Source organism: Heterodontus francisci, chromosome 14 (assembly GCF_036365525.1).
Source record: "Heterodontus francisci isolate sHetFra1 chromosome 14, sHetFra1.hap1, whole genome shotgun sequence".
In the NCBI taxonomy this organism is placed as follows: domain Eukaryota; kingdom Metazoa; phylum Chordata; class Chondrichthyes; order Heterodontiformes; family Heterodontidae; genus Heterodontus; species Heterodontus francisci.
Window position 1 is genome coordinate 89540694 of NC_090384.1, and position 21557 is coordinate 89562250.

Below are 21557 nucleotides of genomic sequence, written 5' to 3' on the forward strand. Positions count from 1 at the left end.
CTACCGTGCAGGGGTTCAGCGCCAACTCTCAGATACTTCTTCCTACTTCCCCCAGTCCATGACCTCACCACCAAACATCAAGCGACTGTCCACAGGACTGTCACTGACCTCATCTCCTCTGGAGATCTTCCCTCTACAGCTTCCAACCTCATAGTCCCGCAACCCCGGACAGCCCGTTTCCACCTCCTTCCCAAAATCCACAAACAGGACTGTCCTGGCAGACCCATTGTTTCAGCCTGTCCCTGCCCCAATGAACTTATTTCTTCCTATCTTGACTATCTTTTCCCCCTGGTCCAGTCTCTTCCCACCTACATCCATGACTCTTCTGATGCTGTACATCATTTTGACAACTTCCAGTTTCCTGGACCCAACTGCCTCCTCTTCACTATGGACGTCCAATCTCTCTACACCTCCATCCCCACCATGAAGGTTTGAGGGCTCTCCGCTTCTTCCTTGAACAGAGGCCCAACCAGTCCCCATCCACCATCACCCTCCTCTGCTTGGCTGAACCTGTTTGCTTCTAATTTCCACCCTTCTCTCACCTTTACATGGTCCATCTCCGACACTTCCCTTCCTCGACTTCTCTGTCTCCATCTCTGGGGATAGGCTGTCTACTAATATTCATTATAAGCCCACCGACTCTCACAGCTACCTTGACTACACGTCTTCACACCTTGCCTGCTGTAAGGACTCCATTCCATTCTCCCAGTTTCTCCGTCTCCGACGCATCTGCTCTGATGATGCAAGCTTCCACGACCGTGCTTCCAATATGTCTTCCTTTTTCCTCAACCGAGGATTCTCCCCCACTGTGGTTGACAGGGCCCTCAACCGTGTTCGGCCCATTTCCCACACCTCTACCCACACCCCTTGCCCTCCCTTCCAGAACTCCGACAGGCTTCCCCTTGTCCTCACTATCCACCCCACCAGCCTCCAGATCCAAAAGATCATCCTCCGCCATGTCCAGAGTGATGCCACGACGAAACGCATCTTCCCCTCCCTTCCCCGGTCAGCATTCCGAAGGGATCATTACCCCCAACACCTCGTCCCCTTCCCACAGCACCTTCCCAAGCAATCACAGGAGGTGTAATACCTGTCCATTCACCTCCTCTGTCCTCATCATCCAAGGCCCCAAACACTCCTTTCAGGTGAAGCAGCGATTTACTTGTACTTCTTTCAATTTAGTATACTGTATTCGCTGCTCACAATGCAGTCTCCTCTACACTGGGGAGACGAAATGCAGATTGGGTTTGCAGAATACTTCTGCTCAGTCCAAAAGCATGACCCTGGGCTTCCGGTTGCTTGCCATTTCAACACACCCCACTGCTCTCATGCCCACATCTCTGTCCTGGGATTGCTACACTGTTCCAGTGAACATCAACGCAAGCTCGAGGAACAGCATCTCATTTACCGATTAGGCACGCTACAGCCTGCTGGACTGAACATTGAGTTCAATAATTTCAGAGCATGACAGGCCCCCCTTTTTATTTTCAGCTATTTTTTCTTTATTTGTTTATTTTATTTCATTTTGTTTCATTATTAATTTTTTTACCATGTGCCTATCCACTGCTTTTTTTTTTTGTCGTGTTTGTGCTTTGGGCCAGGTTGTTCTATTTTTCTGTGAATTAACACCCTCTCTGCACTAACACTTTGTCCTTCAGCACGCCAATAACATACCGTTTGCCTTTGCTCCATGACCTTCTGGTCAGTTATTCTCTGTGACCTTGTCCTATCAACACCTTCTCTTTTGTTCTCTCTTGCCCCACCCTCGCTTTATTTGCTTCAAACCTATTACATTTCTAGCCTCTGCCAGTTCTGAAGAAGGGTCACTGACCTGAAACGTTAACTCTGCTTCTCTCTCCACAGATGCTGCCAGACCTGCTGAGTATTTCCAGCATTTCTTAGCTTTAAGCGATGCTCACCTTGTTCGATCTTGGGCCCCCTGCTGAAGTGTGCAGCCAACTTTAGCGCTGGGCTGCATTTACTATTATAATTAGCAGGCAGCCTGCATCACTGAACAGACGCAGGTTAATCACACATCGAAATCCCTGCAGCCAGTTTTGGGGGCAATCAAATTTTTAGCCCTAAGAGTTTGGGGAATGAGCGTCAAACAGTAAAACTGAAAGGTCAAAGGCTCTGCCACCATTGGTGTGGTGACAGGAAATTAGGATGCACAGGCCTGAGTCAAGGAAATGGAGCATTTGGGTGGGGCTATAGGTTAGTGAGGATAAGGGTAACAACTGAGCAGGACTTCATGTGAAACAGGACACAAGTGGCAGTTTTGATCAGTTTGGCGTTTATGGATGGTGGCAGAGGGGACACCTGCAAGGAAAGAGGTATAGCAGTCGAGCATGGAGATGACAAGGACATGTCGATGGGCTTCATTGGTGAAGGAAGCCAACATTGTGGAGATGGAAGTCAGTAGTTTTGGTGAAGGATAGGATGTGGTGTTTAAAGTTCAGTTCAGGATCAAACAAGATGGCAAACTGTGACCGGCCTGGTTTAGCATAAGAAAGTGGTCAGGGAGGGGGAAGGAATCAATGACAAGTGAGCAGAGATCGTGGTGATGGCTATAGTCGCCCCGAGTTAGAGGAAGTTGTAAATCACCCAAGACTTTATACAGCCAAACAATCTAACACCGAAGGAAATAGATGGATTAAGTGAAGTGGTGGAGAGGCAATACTGACAATACCTGTGGGTGTGGGAGGGAGTGGGACAGAACCTTAGTTAGGCCACAGTTTGAATTTTGCGCGCAATTCTGGTCGCCACACTACCAAAAGGATGTGGAGGCTTTGGAGAGGGTACAGAAGAGGTTTACCAGGATGTTGCCTGGTCTGCAGGGCATTAGCTATGAGGAGAGGTTGGATAAACTTGGATTGTTTTCACTGGAACGACGGAGGTGGAGGGGCGACATGATCGAGGTTTACAAAGTTATGAGAGGCATGGACAGAGTGGATAGTCAGAAACTTTTTCCCCAGGGTGGATGAGTCAGTTACTAGAGGACAGAGGTTGAAGGTGCAAGGGGCAAAGTTTAGAGGGGATGTGCGAGGCAAGTTTTTCTTTACACAGAGGGTGGTGAGTGCCTGGAACTTGCGGCCGGGTGAGGTGGTGGAAACAGGTACGATAGCGACGTTTAAGAGGCTTCTTGACAAATACATGAATAGGATGGGAATAGAGGGATACGGTCCCCGGAAGTGCAGAAGGTTTTAGTTTAGACAGGCATCATGATCGGCGCAGGCTTGGAGGGCCGAATGGCCTGTTCCTGTGCTGTACTGTTCTTTGTACTTACTATATATGAAAATGAACTGTAGACCTTTACTTTTGTTTAGTTTAGAGATACAGCACTGAAACAGGCCCTTTGGCCCACCGAGTCTGTGCCGACCATCAACCACCTATTTATACTAATCCTACAGTGGCGCAGTGGTTAGCACCGCAGCCTCACAGCTCCAGGGACCCGGGTTCGATTCTGGGTACTGCCTGTGCGGAGTTTGCAAGTTCTCCCTGTGTCTGCGTGGGTTTTCTCCGGGTGCTCCGGTTTCCTCCCACAAGCCAAAAGACTTGCAGGTTGGTAGGTAAATTGGCCATTATAAATTGTCACTAGTATAGGTAGGTGGTAGGGAAATATAAGGTCAGGTAGGGATGTGGTAGGAATATGGGATTAGTGTAGGATTAGTATAAATGGGTGGTTGATGTTCGGCACAGACTCGGTGGGCCGAAGGGCCTGTTTCAGTGCTGTATCTCTAATCTAATCTAATCTACAGTAATCCCATATTCCTACCACATCCCCAACTGTCCCTATATTTCCCTACCACCTACCTATACTAGGGGCAATTTATAATGGCCAATTTACCTACCAACCTGCAAGTCTTTTGGCTTGTGGGAGGAAACCGGAGCACCCGGAGAAAACCCACGCAGACACAGGGAGAACTTGCGAACTCCACACAGGCAGTACCCAGAATTGAACCCGAACCGCTGGAGCTGTGAGGCTGCAGTGCTAACCACTGCGCCACTGTACGTTAGTTACTAAGCAAGCTATTTAGAGCTATTCCCTAACAGCAGGTACTCACCAACCAATCACCTTGCAGCTTTCCTGTGATGTCACTGTTAATGTTTTTTTCAAACACTCTGGCGCACCTGGACCGTGTCTGTGTTTATCCTCTCCTCAGTTGGTGGTTCTCCCCGCAGATCCGCTCCGCTCAGCTCCCGGAAGGTAAGTAACCAGGCCGCGATCCTTGGCCTCCATTTATCCTCTCCTTGGTTGGTGATTCTCCCCACAGGTCTGCTCCACTCCGCTCGGCTCCGTCGGGGGGAGGAAAGAGATACAATTGCTAGAGTCCCATGGATAAGATAATCTTAAAGGGAAAATAGATAGGAAACTGCAAGACAGGAGTTAAAGCTGTAAAGAGAGGAGGCTGGGAGGATGAAGAAGGGCAGGATGTGCTGCAGGCAGGTGTACAGTTGGCCATTTCGACTACCTTTATCAGGCAGACAAAGAATGGCCTTACATTTATATAGCACCAGGACATTGGAAAGTACATTACAATTCCCCAAGGCTTCTTCGACAGCACCTTCCAAACCAGGAATCGGCAACGTGTCCGTACATAGGTACCAGCATCCGTGGTAGAAATTTTGAGGTCCGTGACTGGTAATTTTAAAGGCTGCATTTGCGCATGTGCCAGTACTGCGTCACCTAGTGGTGTGTTGTCCACAAATGCAGCCTCGTTGACAAACGTCCCTGTCTGTGCCATCTCAGGCGGCTGCCAGTATTAAGATGCTCAATTTTACACAAAAAAATTAACTAAACCCAAACCCCTTCAATGGCTGCGATCGCTACCTCCACCCCCCAACAATACCCCGCTCCCTCCCATGATCACCACTTCAATTGCCGCTTCTCTTCCCCGCTCCCTCCCACACCCATCCGCTCGCCGCTCAAGCCACTGTTCTCTCCCGCTCCCGACTGCTTGCCACTCGCACCCCGCTCGCTCCGTCACCGTCAGCGAACAGACGGACGTGGGAGAGAGCAGGGGAAGTATTCAAAGTGAAGCTCCAAAGAAAAAGCCAAAACTTGAAACAAAATTCTCCAATGGAGACAGGCAAACTCTGAGAATTAAACTTCTGTTTTCTTATTTGGGATGGGGGAAGTTTTTGTATTCAGCACAACCCAAGATATTCAGTCAGGCTACAAGAGTAACCACTCTCAGAAAAGTTATTGTCTTAGCCATACTGACCAGGACAGTGCCAAATTAACTCCCTGTCTACACAGAGTTAGTTGATTTTGTCTGAGTAGTTGGGCTAAAGTCCTTGGGCGAAGGAAGGAAAATTGGCAAGAGCTCCTGATCATTATGAAATGACCTCTGCTTGAAATATGCAAATGTGGTTGTTGGGCGACGGGAAGGGTCTGTTTCAGTGGTGATGTCGTCCATGGCTGCATAGCCTCTCAAGGCTCATGTATGAATGTTGCATTCTTGAATCACGTGAAGAATAACCGTTTCCCGTGGAACTGTACTCGACTAAAAAGAATCAGTGCCTTCAGACAGGAAGAGAATTTCAGAGAAAAGTAGTTTTTAAAAAACCTTATACGAATCTGTATAGGTCAGTAGAAAAGGTCATGGTTTCCTGTTCTAATAATGCAATTAAAGTTATGAAATTAAAAATTAAAATCCCAATCTTGTGCATCTGCAGATTAATTAGACTGATTCAAAGGCCGGAATTTTATGTTGGCGGGTGGCCACACCCACTGGCCAGAAAGTCAGGGGCGAGCCCGCCTCTGCCGGGCCTGGGAGCCACGCCAGGAATTTACGCTCCCCAGGCCCGGACTTGGGCGGGACTTCCACTTCCTTGAGGCAGGAAGTCCCATCTCCAAGAGCAGCCAGCCAATCAGCAGGCTGGCAGCTCTTAGTCCCAGCAGTTCCTGGGACTGCACCCAGCACAGCAGATAAGTGCCAGTTAATTGGCCACTTAAGGGCTGCGGGCAGGCAGGCTGTTTTACATGCTGCCACCCCACGTAAAATTGCAGCAGAGGCGGGAAGGCACCGGGAAAGGCTCCCCCTCCATGCCCCGCACAATTTTACGGCCCACCCCGCCACCAGCCCGCTCGTGTGAGGGGCTGTATAATTCCGGCCAAAGACTTATCACCTTCTCCTTCTTTCTCCCACCTCCCCAAAATTTGAGGGATTCCTCAGCTACTGGTGATGTGGCTAACATAGTTGGGTGCACATTCCTATCCACTAGGATGGAAACTGATTTGAGTTTTACGATAAGGTAGAATTTTTAAAAACAAAGTACAGAAGTTATTATTACTGTTTCTGTCAGGTTCCTAAAGTTATCACACCAAGTTTAAAACATGGTTTATGAAAGTTTTATAAAACTTAAAGGATGACCATTGATTGCAAAAATGATTATTAACAGTAAACCAAGGACTCTATTGCAGAGTGCTGAAATTGGATTACTTAGATTTCAGGGAACACTGAAACTCTACTGTCAACAAAAGTAATTCACATTGGCACTGAAATCTGTTTTGCTCACTAGCTTGCTCCTACACTTGTGCTGCTCCCCATTGATGTTGATGTGCTTAGCTACTTTACTTACAGGGAGAAATGTGTTTTAAATCAGACTATGTTCTGATGAAAGGTCACGGACCTGAAATGTTAACTCTGCCTCTCAGATGCTGCCTGACCTGCTGAGTATTTCCAGCACTTTGTTTTTATTTCAGATTTCCAGCATCTGCAGTATTTTGTGTTTTGATGCCATTAGGTTGGCTAAACACTTTATATACAGATTAATTGCCCCCATGTCCGTGGCTGAGTCAATAATTTTGTCAAATGTCCGTGGTGCAACGTATTGGTGCCTATCCCTGTTCCAAACCCACAACCAGCTAGAAGGACAAGGGCAGCAGACGCAAGAGAACACCACCACTTGTAAGTTCCCCTCCAAGTCAAACACCATCCTGACTTGGAACTATATCACCGTTCCTGGGTCAAAATCCTGGAACTCCCTTCCTAACAGCATTGTGGATGCATCTACGCCACTTGGACTGCATCGGTTCAACAAGGTGGCTCACCACCAACTTCCCAAGGGCAATTAGGGATGGGCAACAAATACTGTCTCGTATGTCAGCTGCATTGGAAAGGCTGTGCAGCATGAGCAGAAATGCATCACCATCACAAAGCATGTTATTAATAAAAATCAAGCCTCAGTACTATGAGTGGAATTAAAACCAAACTGAAGGGATTTGAATAAGGAGTAGTTGAAGTGGTGTTTGCAGAATTGAGTGACAATGACACATGCAATAACTTTAAAGAGGAAGAGGTGCTCGCAGATCGGGTGGCAGATTCGGAAGTGCAGGAGTCAGGCAAAGGTTTTACTAATATGAGTGATGGCTCCCCCATTCAATGAGATCATGAATGATCAGCAACTCAACTCCATATACCCACCTTTGCCCCATATCCCTTAATGGGGGAGACGGTGGCATAGTGGTAATCCAGAGACCCAGGCTAAAGCCATGGGGACAAGGGTTCAAATCCCACCATGGCAGCTGGTGGAATTTTAAATAAATTAACAAATACAATTAATGAATGAAAAGATCTGAAATTGAAAGTTAGTCTTAGTAGTGGTGCCATGAAATCATCACTGATCGTCATAAAAACCCATCTGGTTCACTAATGTCCTTTAGGGAAGGAAATATGCTGTCCGTACCTGGTCTGGCCTACATATGACTCCTGACGCACAGTAATCTGGTTGACTCTTAGCTGCCCTCTGAAATGTCCTAGCAAGCTACTTAGTTGTCAATGGCAATTAGGGATGGGCAACAAATGCTGGCCTTGCCAGCACTGCCCAAATCCCATGAAAAGAATTTTTAAAAACCGTTGGTAGATTTTTGTATCCAATCTCAGATATAAAATTTACCATTGATCTAGCTCAAATTGCTGCTTGCAGAAGAGGGTTGAGCTTCTCCCACCCTTTGTTTATTTTTATTTATTTAGAGATACAGCACTGAAACAGGCCCTTCGGCCCACCGAGTCTGTGCCGACCAACAACCACCCATTTATACTAATCCTATATTAATCCCATATTCTCTACCACATCCCCACCATTCTCCTACCACTTACCCACACTAGGGGCAATTTACAATGGCCAATTTACCTATCAACCTGCAAGTCTTTTGGAGGTGGGAGGAAACCGGAGCACCCGGCGAAAACCCACGCGGTCACAGGGAGAACTTGCAAACTCCGCACAGGCAGTACCCAGAATTGAACCCGGGTCCCTGGAGCTGTGAGGCTGCGGTGCTGTTTGTGTGTAGAAGTATTTCATAATTTCATTCCTGAACGGTTTGGGTGCCTAGTGCTTAATATCCATTTAATTGGCTTTTGCTGTAGAACTTCCAAAGCCAGGTTGTTCCCATTGCAGCCCAGATTGTACCGCATCCTCCCTGTGGGGCTGAACCAGTGCTTTATAGAAGCTCACCGTCACTGTCTGGGACTCTCTGTCCTACTGGCTGCATGTCTTATAATCTTGTTTGGTCTTTTTTACTGCAGTCATACACTGTGCTGATACTTTTCAGGAGCTGTACATCTAGATGTCTGCTCTATGTTGTGCCCTATAGTTAACTGTTGTTGTTCTTGTAGCCCAATGGCTTATTCCAGTTACTCCCTGCACACATCCCCCAACCAAACCCCCCCCACCCCCATCTCACAGTTTTGCATTTGTCCAAACTGAACCCTATTTTCGCCCTGGTTCTGGCAGCACCCCATCCTCTCAGAACATCAGCAAATTTAGTTTTGTTTCTGTCTCCTGAAAAATCAGTTATGTACCATGTAAACAATCCTAGCCTTAGCACTGACCTCTGAGCACCTTCCTAATCATTTCTTTCCATTCTAATGCAGCGCCATATACAATTACCCTTTGCTTCTTCTGATTAAGTTAATGTTTGAAGCATTCCAGGAGCCTTCTTCCATCCCATGTATGCCTCTGAATTTGTGGTCCAATCCCGTCTGTCACTTGACTAAAACCTAAAGTCTGTAGTGCCCATTAAGGCTCCCTCTATCCACTGAATTCATGGTCCTTTTGAAGAAGTCCACTCAATTTGTCAGGCATGATCTTCCTGCTGCAAAGCCATGGTGACTCTTTATTATTCCATATTTCTCAAGCTGTTTCAATCCCTTCTGGATGCTATTTAATGTTTTATTCACTCTAGACTCTTTAGTCTATAAATCCCAAGGTTACCTATTTTTATTTTCATCAACTGGCATCATGTTTTCCCATCTCCTATCCTCAAGTATTTCTACTATTTCCAATTAGTTCCTAAAGCTGCCTGGCAGGGAGTGTCTGATAGACTTTACAACTTCCTTAGATTCTTATTTCGGATGTCAGCTCTCCGTTGGTGACTTGATATCATTCCAGCCTTGGAATCAGTCAGACATCCTGCTGAATCCTCCAGCTGAACATTGGGAAGAACAAAGTCATTGCTTTTGGCCACTGTTATGGACAACTTCTGATTCCAGCTGCTTTTGGAGTTAGCTGCTCACGTTGAGCCAGACCTTTTAAAGTCTTGGGTGTCCTGTTCGATCCAAATCATGTCCATCACCAGAACAGGTTTCTTCCACCTCCACAGCTACCTTACCAGTGCTGCTGCCTGATCCATTACCAGCACACTCTGGTTCCCCTTGACTCAAGTTCCCCCATGTTCTCCTTGCTGGCCTCCCTTCCTCTACCCTCGACAAACTCCCAACTTATTTAAAAACCCACGTCTTCCGCCCCCTCCATACCACGTAGCCAAAGATTAGAAGTGTTCGGCTAAAATGAGCCAGAAATTGAGGAGCAGTCCCTTTAGCAGAGCAAAACCAACAAGTTATCTGCACTATTGCTCACAAAGCAAGGCCACTGATTTAGTTTTCATCAGAAAATAGACAGAATTGTAGAACATGATCTGCACGTTACTCAGCAAAAGTTCTGGAATCCCCTTGCATAAAAGCAGAACTTGATTATTCAATTACTGTGAGCTACTGGTCCTAATCGTAAAGAGATGAATACTGACCAATGACCCCCAAAGGCATGGCTGAAATCCTGGAATCCCAGGTTAATGAAGCAAAATTTGACCGATTCAGTCATTGTAAATCAGCGAGCCTACTTGTAAATGATCAATCTCGTTTGAACGTTCTATCAGGACAGTGGGAATCTGTATCCTTTTGAAACTAGAATATGTTGACACTAGCACTACACATTTTTTGCAGGAAAATATTTAAGAGATGCTTGGTAGGAAGCACAGCTAAGGCAGATCAATACAAAGAACATTCTTTTATTTGTTCTCGGGATATGAGCAACAATGGCAAAGCTCCATTTATTGCCCATCCCTAGTTGTCCTGTTTATTGTTAAATGCAGTTTATCTGTATTTGGATATTTAATAACATACTACACTAACTTACTACTTGTTAAGTAGTTTTATTTATATAAAAAGCTTAGTACAGACATGGTTTTCTCTTCAGAATGTGCATCTTGAATGAATCTAAGATTGTTTTTCAATGCACAAGTATTTGTCAGTCTTGTTTTGAAAAATGGTCCCAGTATTTATGCATATGGAACTTTTGAAGAGCTAAATCGATATTGTAAAAGGTACTATCTAAACATCAGTAGAGCCAGGTGAACAAACACTTTGTGCTTATAGTTTAATAATTTAAGCTAGAACAGTTACAGTTGCTAGTAACAGCGAGGCTACTTGCCCCCACCAGGTGTAGTTTGATGCTCTTGAGCAGTATTGCTTCACTCTCTCTGGCCCCAACCGTCTCCAATTCCAGGGTCACCTTGGACAGCAAGAGTAACCCCAAACTCCTCACCTTTACAGCACATTTTCCTCCTCCAACCTCCATTCCCTGGCCTCTCCATCTATGCCTAATGTAAAGAACTTTAGTCTCAAATTTTGTATCGATCAGTTTGGTTGCTTCTGCCTCCAACAGGGTTCTGTGTCCACACCACTCCACCCCACCTCAAAACACGCTGCAGCTTTTTTCTCATTCTCCTAACTGTTATCCCAATGAGGCTCTCCACTTGCTCTGCTTAATCCACTCCTGATCTCGCTGCTCAGCATTTAACTATCACTCCTCGGCCCAGCATTATCAAACATCATCAAACGATCCTTATCTGCAGATATCTTTTCTCCCTTCCCCCATGAAAAAAAAAAGAGTTCAGTGGTATATAAAGAATTTGTCAGGAGACAAAAATAAATATTTGCTGATGTTATGAGAAGATGGGGTGCTGCCAAAAACAGGGTTCAATTTGGACAAGTGCAAAACGGTGAGATGGTCAGGGGCGGGGGAGGGTGGAGGGAGTAACTTGAATAAGCAGTTGGGCTATAAGAACAACAACAGTTGACTACAGGACAACATAAAGCAGGGGTCTCGGAGTGCAGCTCAAGGAAAGCATCAGCACAGTGTGTGACTGCAGCAAAAAAAAAAGACCAAACAGGAATGTGCAGCCAGTAGGAAAGAACGCAAGTCCCAGAGAGTGACATGAGCTTCTATAATGCACTGGTTCAGCCCCACGGGGAGTATGCTGAACAATCTGTGCTGCAATGGAAACACCCTTGCTTTGGAAATTCTACAGAGAAAGTCACACAAAGGGTAGTAGAAGCTCTGAACTCCCTTATGCAAATGGCAACTGATGCTAGACCAGTGGTAAATTTTAAATCTAAGATTGATTTTTTTTTTGTTATCTCAAAGGTATTAAGGGATATGGAGTTAGGTCTCAAATTAGCCATGATCGTATTGAATGGGAGAAACAGGTTTGAGCGACGAAATGGCCTATTCCTGTTTCTGTATTCCAAACTATAAGCAAAGACTATGGAAATGAGGAATGTTTACACAATACACAGCTCAGGGGAGAACTGATTGAAGATCTCAAGATCCTAAACAGTATTGGTAGCTGAATGCAGTTAAACTTAACCACAGGGAGCAAAGACTCCAACTGAGCAAAGGGTTCAGATTTGAGTACTTCATGTAGAGAATGGCTAATGTGAGACTACCCAGGGAGACAGGGCAGGCATATAATATTTGTGAATTTAAGTGTCTTCTAGCAAAAAAAAAAGTATATGAGATGGAAATATAATTTTTTTTTTTACACTTTGCGATCAGTCAGACTGACTTTAGCCCTATACATTCCTATGTTTCTCTGTATTTTCCAGGTTCTACAAACAAGGTGCAAATAAACAACTCAAAATTGCTTTCCCCAGCTGTCCCATTATATGTAGCAGATAAGAGTTATGGGATACTGTACAATACAATGACAACAATGATCTGTACTTGTGTTATCAGCACACTCCAGTCTCTACTCACTGAAAAAACATCCATGCGTAATAAACTCTGGGCCTATTGAATCAAATCCTTTCATAGACAAATTCTATTGCCAGTGATCGTCTATCTCTGGAGGCCACTAACTAAGCACTGCAGCTACTGCACCACTGGTTGTGTTGCACTTACCTTGCCCTTGAAAATGTGTGGGTTGCAGTACATGAAATCCCTGTAGCTCTCTGTCCGCACTTTGTCCTGCGAATTTACAATCAAGCAGATGTACAGTTTAAACAGTGAATATTAAGCTGCATCAATTGCCAAAACACTCACAAATTCTTCCTTTATCCATATTATAGCCCGATTACAAATGTATTTAAAAAGTGAAAAATTAAGCCTGACTGTTAGCTCAGAATTTTGCGTTTTTGTGTCTTAAGCTTACCACATATTTATCCCAAAACCAAGGCTTTCTCTACCCAGAATTAAAAGCAGCAAAAGTATTCGAACTTTTGAAAGAAATGTTTGAAAATTAACTTCACTCCCATAAAACTGGGGAATGTACAGAAGTTTACTGCAAAATCATTTGCTTTTATTAGAGTTTGGACCAAGGTGTTCCCCACACTGACAATGAAACCTAGCTCAAAGATTCAAATTCACTGCGAAAGAAGGTCATTGTTGGAGGAAGTACTTTCAGTGGGAAATGCGTAGTACCAAATATTTTCTGCAGGCTGTTCAAGAAACTCTTATCTATAAGAATGGCTAGCCTGCGATTGATAGATTGACATTTTATGGCAGCAGGTATGTCCAGGTGATAGGACTTAGAAGTATCACCAGCAGAAACGTCCAACAGGAGAGAATTGAATTTGGTGCAGTTTATGTTCAGAAACCAATGGTTCACTTTCAAATCTAAAAGTGTCTAATTTTTGATTAAGACAGCTCTTCCCTGAAAGATTACTTTTGCAAGTATGAGTTAGATAAAAGGGGATAGAGATCTCGGAATGTAGTTTTTTTAAAGCATTCCCACCTTAGTTTGGTATTGGGAAAAAGTATTAAGACATAACAACAGAAATGGTGGAAATACTCAGCAGGTCTGGTAGCTTCTGTGGTGAGACACACACAGAGGTAACGCTTCAGATCAATGACCTGTTGTCAGATGTGGATTTTGTGTTCAGAAATTATGCTTCACTTCCGAATCTAACAACCCACTCCATCCAATTTTTGATTAAAAATATTATATTTGGGTCACAATCCCTTCGCAGCTGCTCCTTGACGCCAGTTGTGTGGAAGGGCTAGATGCTTCTTTGAGCTGCTCCATTCACTGCAATGGGGAATGGCCTTCAAACCAGCTGGGGACTATCGTTAAGTGATCTAACCCCAAAGGAAAAGCACTCCTGCAACCTCCGAGCAGTCAGAGTTCAAGTCTCAATCTTGACAAATTTTAGACAAGTCTGTGCATTTCTCATCTGAGGGGGGAAAAAAAACCTGCACTAACCAAAACAAAGTCTTGGGATGACCCCATCAAGGAAGCTATTTTAGTTGTGAAGAAAAGGTGCAGGAGAGGTAAAGCATATGAAATTCAGGGCTTTCTTTCCTCCAAGAGGGAGTTTTTCTTGTCCTGCTATGTTCTGTTTCCTAGTATTTAGATAAGATTTGAAAGTCAGTGAATTATATTGGATTTAACAGTTAAATTACAAATAGGTGGTAGCGAGTGAAGCCAGGATCAGAACAGGCACAGCAATCTTTAGAACTGTCCCACACGAATGCCATTTGGCAGCTGAATTTGCTCAGACATCCAGAAACAGAGGGCTCAGTGTCAATCGCCGAGGCACTGGGTCGGAAAGTGATCAGACTTACACAGCCCAGAGTCCTCAACCTTCAGCTCTGCCTGAACTTAATCAATGATAGCTCTTGATGGAATTGCAGGCACCAGTGCTCCACTGCAGTTATTTGTTCTTCACTTTACAAAAAAAAAGGGGGAACCCATTTCATTCCCTCCCCCACACCCCCAAAAAAAAAAATGCATTTGGCCATCTCCAGGACTATGACTAGGCCATTCAGCCCCCTAGCCTGTTTCGTGATTCGATTACATCATGTGATCTGGACCTCAGCTATATTTAACTGCCTTTGCTTCATGTTCCTCGATACCCTTACACAATAAGAATCTGTCAATCTCAGTCTTGAAAATGTCAATTGACCCAGCAACCGCAGCCTTTTGGGAGAAAAGATTTCCATTACATTTTGAGAGAAAAAGTGCTTCTTGATTTCATGGCTAAATGGCCCAAGTTCCGTTTCAAGATTATGCCACTAAAGGAAATAGTTTTTAAACTCTAAACTCCAGGGAATACAAACTACATTTATGCAATATATCCTCACAATTTAACCCTTTAAGCTCTAGTATTATTCTGGTGACCTGCGTCGTACCTCATCTAAGACCAATATGTTCTTCCAGAGGTTCGGTGCAGTAATACTCCAAGTGGGGTCTGTTTAAGGCCCTCATGAAGTGAAGCTACAAATAGATAGGTTAAGTGAGTGGTCAAAGACCTGGCAAATGGAGTATAATGTGGGAAAATGTGAAATTGTCCACTTTGGCAGGAGGAATAAAAAAGAAGCATAATATCCAAATGGTGAGAGGTTGCAGAGTTTTGAGATGCAGAGGGATTTGGGTGTCCTAGTGCATGAATTGAGAAAGGTTAGTATGCAGGTACAGCATGTAATTAGGGAAGCTAATAGAATGTTATCGTTTATTGCAAGGAGAATTGAACACAAAAGTAGGGAGGTTATGCTCCAGTTATATGGGGCATTGGTGAGACCACATCTGGAGTACTGTGTACAGTATTGGTCTCCTTATTTAAGGAATGATGTAAATGCTTTGGAAGCAGTTCAGAGAAGGTTTACTAGACTAATACCTGGAATGGGCAGGTTGTCTTATGAGGAAAGATTGGACAGGCTAGGCTTGTATCCGCTGGAGTTTAGAAGACTTGATTGAAACATAGAATTCTGAGAGGTCATGACAGGGTGGATGTGGAAAGGATGTTTCCTCTTATGGGAGAAACTAGAACTAGGGGTCACTGTTTAAAAATAAGAGGTCACCCTTTTCAGACAGAGATGAGCAACATTTTTTTCTTTGAAGTGAGTCTGGAATTCTCTTCCTCAAAAGGCAGTGGAAGCAGAGTCTTTGAATGTTTTTTTTTAAGGCAGAGGTAGATAGATTTTTGATAAGCAAGGGGGTGAAAGGTAATTGGGGGTAGGTGGGAATGTGGAGTTGAGGTTACAATCAGATCAGCCATGATCTTGTTGAATGGTGAAGCAGGCTCGAGGGGCTGAGTGGCCTACTCCTGCTCCTAATTTGCATGATCGCAAGCTTCACGTCCTCACTTTTGCAATCCAACCCACTGAGATAAAGGACAATATTCCATTCACCTTTAATGATTACTGTTTGTAACTGTGCACTAGCTTTAACCGATTTGTGTGGGAGAATAGCAAGATGTCTTTTCATGGATCTAAAGTGAATAACCTCACACTTCCCCACGTTGAACACTGCCACAGTTTTGTCCACTCACCTAATCCGCCTATGTCCTATTGTAGCTTCCTGTCCTCATCCAGACAATTTACTTTGCCTCCTAATTTAATGCCATCTACAAACTTGGATATATAAGCCTCTATTCATTCATCCAAGTCATTTATATATATGATAAACAGCTGAGGGCACAGTACAGATCCCGGGGGAATGCTACTTGACACATCCTGCCAATGAGAGAACATTTTCCTTTACCCTTACTCACTGACTCCTACCTCGCAACCATGCTGCAGTAATATTTGAAATGCAGCTCCTCGTCAACCCCTCTTCAAATATTCTGTTCCATTTATTTCATCATCAAGATAGGGAACAAGATAGATGAAACTTTAAAGTCATATTGTGAAATTGGAATAGTCATCAGGATGGTTGCCACTTTAATAAATTGACTCATTTACAAAATGGTTGTGCCTACACAAATAAAATTACTCCCAACAATTCTCACAAAAATCAGGAGCTAATTCTGAAACATCAGGCAGGTTTTAAGACACTTTGAGCAGCAGGTAATTGCAAAAAATGACAGCCACAATAGGGTTAAAAATGCAGCACTTGTGTTTTTTTTTAAAAAGGGACCAAGGAAAATACTAGCACTCTCAATTGTTTCCATTTGAAGACTTAACCCGATGGGGCAGTTTGATTGTAACCTCACCTTTAACATTTCCTCATGTATGCCATAATGCCCATAAGAACTGAAGTAGACACTGTCCTCATCCTCCCGCAGGTCTGCTACAGTGTTTGTGGTTGATGTACCAGTTCTGGCATCTGCATTTATCACGAAATCCTGCACATATTGTCTGTAATCAATTTAAAACACACCCTTGAGGCATATTCACTGAACCATGAAAATTCTACAACAATAGAATTTTCCAATAAACTTCAAGCCCTTTAATGCTCTGACTCCCTCTGCTGGTTTACAAGCTAATTACAGATTTCCCAACTCATGACCAATTATCAGTTTACTCACAGGATACGAGCACAAAGGATTTGCAAATTTTAATTGCAATAAAAGCAGCTGTTCAAACAAATCTCATTACAACTCAACAGCTGCTACGAAATTCAGTCGCAACATAAAGTCCCGTGCATGTTTGTCTACTATAAACAAATAATTTGATGGAAGGGAGAAAACAGCATTTTCACCAACGTGCAGTCTCTGATGTAGTGTAGACTTAGCAAGGACATTCAATACTATCCTTTGATACATGACCTGCATAAACAGAGCTAGTCTGCACCCACAGTTGGGGCACAGTGCTAAACATTTTCTTTGTGCTATCATGTCAGTGCAGATTTCATGAAAAAAAAAAACAGGTTACGAAGAATCACATTGCCTAACTGGACTCAACTACAGAAAGCTACCAGGCAACATTATGCGATGCAAAATTCACAAGCAACCTTGTATGGATTTAGACAATTTCATCACGTGCACTTTAAATACCTGCATTCCTTCGCTCAACTCATTTAGCTGCCTAGATAATCACAATTTTCCTCACGGATCCAAAGATCTTTTTTTATATATCAACAACTTAGGGTCCTATTTTAAATTTACATTTATCTGGGAAAAATTTATGAAACGCTGAAGCATTCATTATTTTTCTTACTATCTTTTCTCTTCAAAGGAAATTTAGCTCATTAGATCCATTCTTTCCATAGGCGATTATTATCCATTCTGTCAAGCCTCTCTGCCAAGCTCATTTAAATCAGCCAAGCACATCCCCAAAGATGGCTCTGTAAAATTCCAGTGCCTCTTGCAATATTAGAAACACACTTACTTCCGTGGGGTTGTTAAAACAACAGACGGGGGAACTTTATATGAATGTGTTAATACACTAATATCACACAGCATGATTTCAAACGCACAAGATACCAATCTAACCTTACATCTAAATTACACATGCTGAGCCAGCTAAATATTTGATGTGATGTTTTCACAGAGGGCCTCTCCTGCTCTGCACAGTATTAGAACATTTCCACCTGTTCCTAATCTGATAGCCATCAAAGGTGCTTCGAACCAAAAAGACATCCAGCACTGTTGTTTTTTTTTTTAAGATGCAATTATCTTTTATGAGTTTTTAAACCACCTATTGATCACATTCCGAATTAAGTAACATGCTCATTGTATATATCATCCATTCCCTTCAGCACTTTTTTAAAATCTTGGTCGCATACCTCAGGTTTTCCAAATGAAAACAAAAATCAGTCTTTTTTTTCCCCCCCTCCCCATTTTTCCACCAATTTTCTCCTGTACTGAAGGTACTGACTTCTTGCTAGCAGTACAATGCCAATTGCCCTCCAATATCTCAGCCAAGTGGCCTAGACCAGGTGCTAGAAAGAGCAGTTATCACAGCCCAGTTCAATACTGGCCTCACCTGGAGGTCCACATGCCTCCACTTCCAGCAGAGAGTACTTGTTACCACTTAGGAGCATGAATCATGGGCAAGATTTGACTTTTACTGTCAGACTGACCGAGTACGACTAACTCAGCATACAGAGAGAAAACTGAATGCGATAATTTCATGATCTATATGGGCAGTGACTCACTGGATTGAGGGCAAATAAACCCACAGCCATCAAGTAGAGGCAGGAACCCTCAACATTTAAGAAGTATTTAGATGAGTACTTGAAACGTCATAGCATACAAGGCTACAGGCAAAGTGCTGGAAAATGGGATTAGAATAGTTAGGTGCTTGACGGCCAGCACAAACATGATGGGCTGAAGGGCCTGTTTCTGTGCGATTTCTATGACTCTAAGAGAACCCTCTGTGAACCCTGGAATCTTCTGAAATTTCTCAGACATATTAATGTCACGATGGAAATAGGAAGCTCAGAACTGCACACAACATTCCAAATTCAGCCTTACCAATGATCTACACAGAAAGTTAGAATGAGTTCAAAATGCTAGGTTTCTTATGAATACAGCCTCTGCTGATCACATTTTGTATTAGCTGTTCTGAACATGAAAAACCAAGTTTAAACAGTAAAGAAACTCGTATGAATTTAAAGCAGCCAGTTTGCAACCAAGAGCACAATTATGGTTTTGATCCCACCCCTTAACCTCACCATCCGATAACACCAGCTGCATTCGTAACAAAAATATTTAATGTTTGGAGGACTGTAGTCTTGCATGTATTTTCAAATTCTGTCCAATTGGACCACAGGTTCAAACTGTTAGACATCCGTCCTTACTAGTTCCCCAAGGTTGCAAATCTTTGTTGACCCATTTAAATTATATTTTCAGAAAAAATACAATTTAAAAAAAGACTCGTGCACCTCATTTTTTCAAAATCTTTCATAATCCTTTCAACGGCTGCTTCTGCCTCCTTGGCCCTCTTCTCTGCTCCTTGTAAGCGTTGAAAGTGAGCTGCTTGGGTCTGGCTCTCCACATCCACCTGCTCAGATGAACAAGTTTGCTCCTCCATACACTCCCAGATCTCATCAACATCTGTAAAGAAGACACCCAGTGAGCAGGACCATTGACCAAACAACATTACCACGAAAGCTCACTAGATCTATGGCCATCACCCCCTTTGGAGGTGCTGGATTGCAGTCTGGAGGGGCTTTGGTACTGATGTTCAGCAATGAAGTGAACAGCGACAGGTTATGTTTTGATAGACTGATTTTACCCTTTTCATACTTAATGGCAACTCGTTCACAGCTGTGGAAAGAAGGTCACTACACAAGGTTTTTGGTTTGTACTACTATATTTAAATGTGTGTGGGGGTGTGTTTATATATATTATAAATATCATATACACAGATACCATGTGAGTAATATAGATTTGGTGAATATTACTTGCTGGTATCATTTATGTCCCCCTCTTCATCTTGGAATCATTTTTGCTTTTTGAAACTATTAATATTTACCTTACTGGAAAAAAAAAGGAAATATAGTGTTTTTCACAACCTCAGGACAAACCAAAATGCTTTAAAAATAAAGTACTGTTCCCACTGTTAATAATGTGGGAAATGGGGCAGTCAATTTGTGCATAACAAACTCCCAGCAATGGCCAGATAATATGCCTCGGTGGTGCTGGTTGAGAGATAAATGCGAGACGCGATACCAGCAGATCTCTGCTGCTCTTCTGAGTAGTGCCACCTAATACAGCAAACAGTGCTTGGGTTCAACACTTCAGCCAAAAGCCAACAGTGCAGCCTTCCCTCGCTACTGCAGGGAAGTGGCAGCCTAGATTATGTGCTCAAGTCTCCGGAGTGGAGCTTGAACCCAAAACCTCCTGACTCAGAATGAAGAGTGCGATCACTGAGCCACAGCCAACACAGTGGGGCGGCGCAGTGGTTAGCACCACAGCCTCACAGCTCCAGTGACCCGGGTTCAGTTCTGGGTACTGCCTGTGCGGAGTTTGCAAGTTCTCCCTGTGACCGCGTGGGTTTCCGCCGGGTGCTCCGGTTTCCTCCCACAGCCAAAGACTTCCCAAAGATAGGTAAATTGGCCATTGTAAATTGCCCCTAGCGGTGGTAGGAGAATGGTGGGGATGTGGTAGGGAATATGGGATTAATGTAGGATTAGTATAAATGGGTGGTTGTTGGTCGGCACAGACTCGGTGGGCCAAAGGGCATGTATCTCTCTATGACACCCAGATCAGCCTAAATGAACAGTGAAGTCTTTTGTCTGGTCAGGTGCAACACATATCTGCCACAGACTACCCAAGAACACTCAAACTGCCAGGCTGATGAATCAAACAGCACCTATTACATAGGTTGCACAGTCATAAATTAACAGTTGCAGAGATGCCAACAGAAGAATCTTAGAATGGTTACAGCATAGAAGGAGGCCATTCGGCCCATCGTGTCCAGGCCAGCTCTCCACAAGAGCAACTCAGCTAGTCCCACTCCCCTGCCATTTCCCCAGAGCTCTGCAATTTTTGCTTATCCAATTCCCTTTAGAAAGCCAATACAATAAATGTAGTGCTGTTATGTTAAGCAACAATAATGAGCATTTAAGAGGCCAAACACACAAGTGAAATATATCTCAGAACACGCAATTGGACCCCAACGTTGCTGGATCCCAACCTCAAAAAAAAAAAGCATGGTTACAAGCTTTGATTTAGTTTTGGTTACTTGTCCCATTACCATCTCCTTTTGCCTTGTACCATCATCCCTTTTGTCATTTAATCTCTCCTGCCTTCCACCCCACAGACTCTCCCTTTTGTTCTTCTCTCTCCCCACCCCACCTCTGTACTTGCTTAAGATCTGCAGCACGCCTAACTTTTTCCAGTTCTGACGAAAGGTCGTCGACCCGAAACATGGGGCCTGATTTTAGCTCTGTGAGTGAATGGGTTTTGAGTGAGTTAAAATAGGGCCCATTAACTCTGTTTCTCTCTCCACTAATGCTGTCTGACCTACTGAGCATTTCCAGCATTTTCTGTTTTTGTTACATATTTTGAGTTTGCCTTATAAGCATACCACCCATCTTACTTTCAGGAGCGTGCCCGTCTGCCTAATATCTAATGATATGACAATATAGTCAAGGGGTGATTGGAACTTGGTAATGTGTATTTTGCATGTGGCCTCATGCGTGCATCACTAATCTTTCAGTAGGTGGCCTGATCAATGCATTAGTGAAATGAAACCTGATGCAAATTGCTAAGTTGCTTTATTTTACCGCTAGCAAGTGAACATGAACAACTACTGTTGTAAATAAACCTTACTTCAAATTTTCACTTCTCTCCTGTGCCTTTTGTGGGCCTTAGCATTTTTCC

At 43.6% G+C, this 21557-nt stretch overlaps 1 protein-coding gene across 2 annotated transcripts in view; it reads right to left on the reverse strand.

Annotated features, from left to right (window-relative positions):
- The window catches only part of prmt3 (protein arginine methyltransferase 3), a 291866-nt gene that overhangs the window by 237805 nt on the left and 32504 nt on the right, over positions 1-21557 (reverse strand). For both annotated transcript variants that reach the window (XM_068046506.1, XM_068046505.1), the window contains exons 6-8: positions 19112-19283; positions 16497-16641; positions 12466-12531 (exon numbers count right to left, since the gene is read on the reverse strand). In XM_068046506.1, the coding sequence (XP_067902607.1) occupies positions 12466-12531; positions 16497-16641; positions 19112-19283 (383 nt within the window). The remainder of the gene's footprint in view (positions 1-12465; positions 12532-16496; positions 16642-19111; positions 19284-21557) is intronic.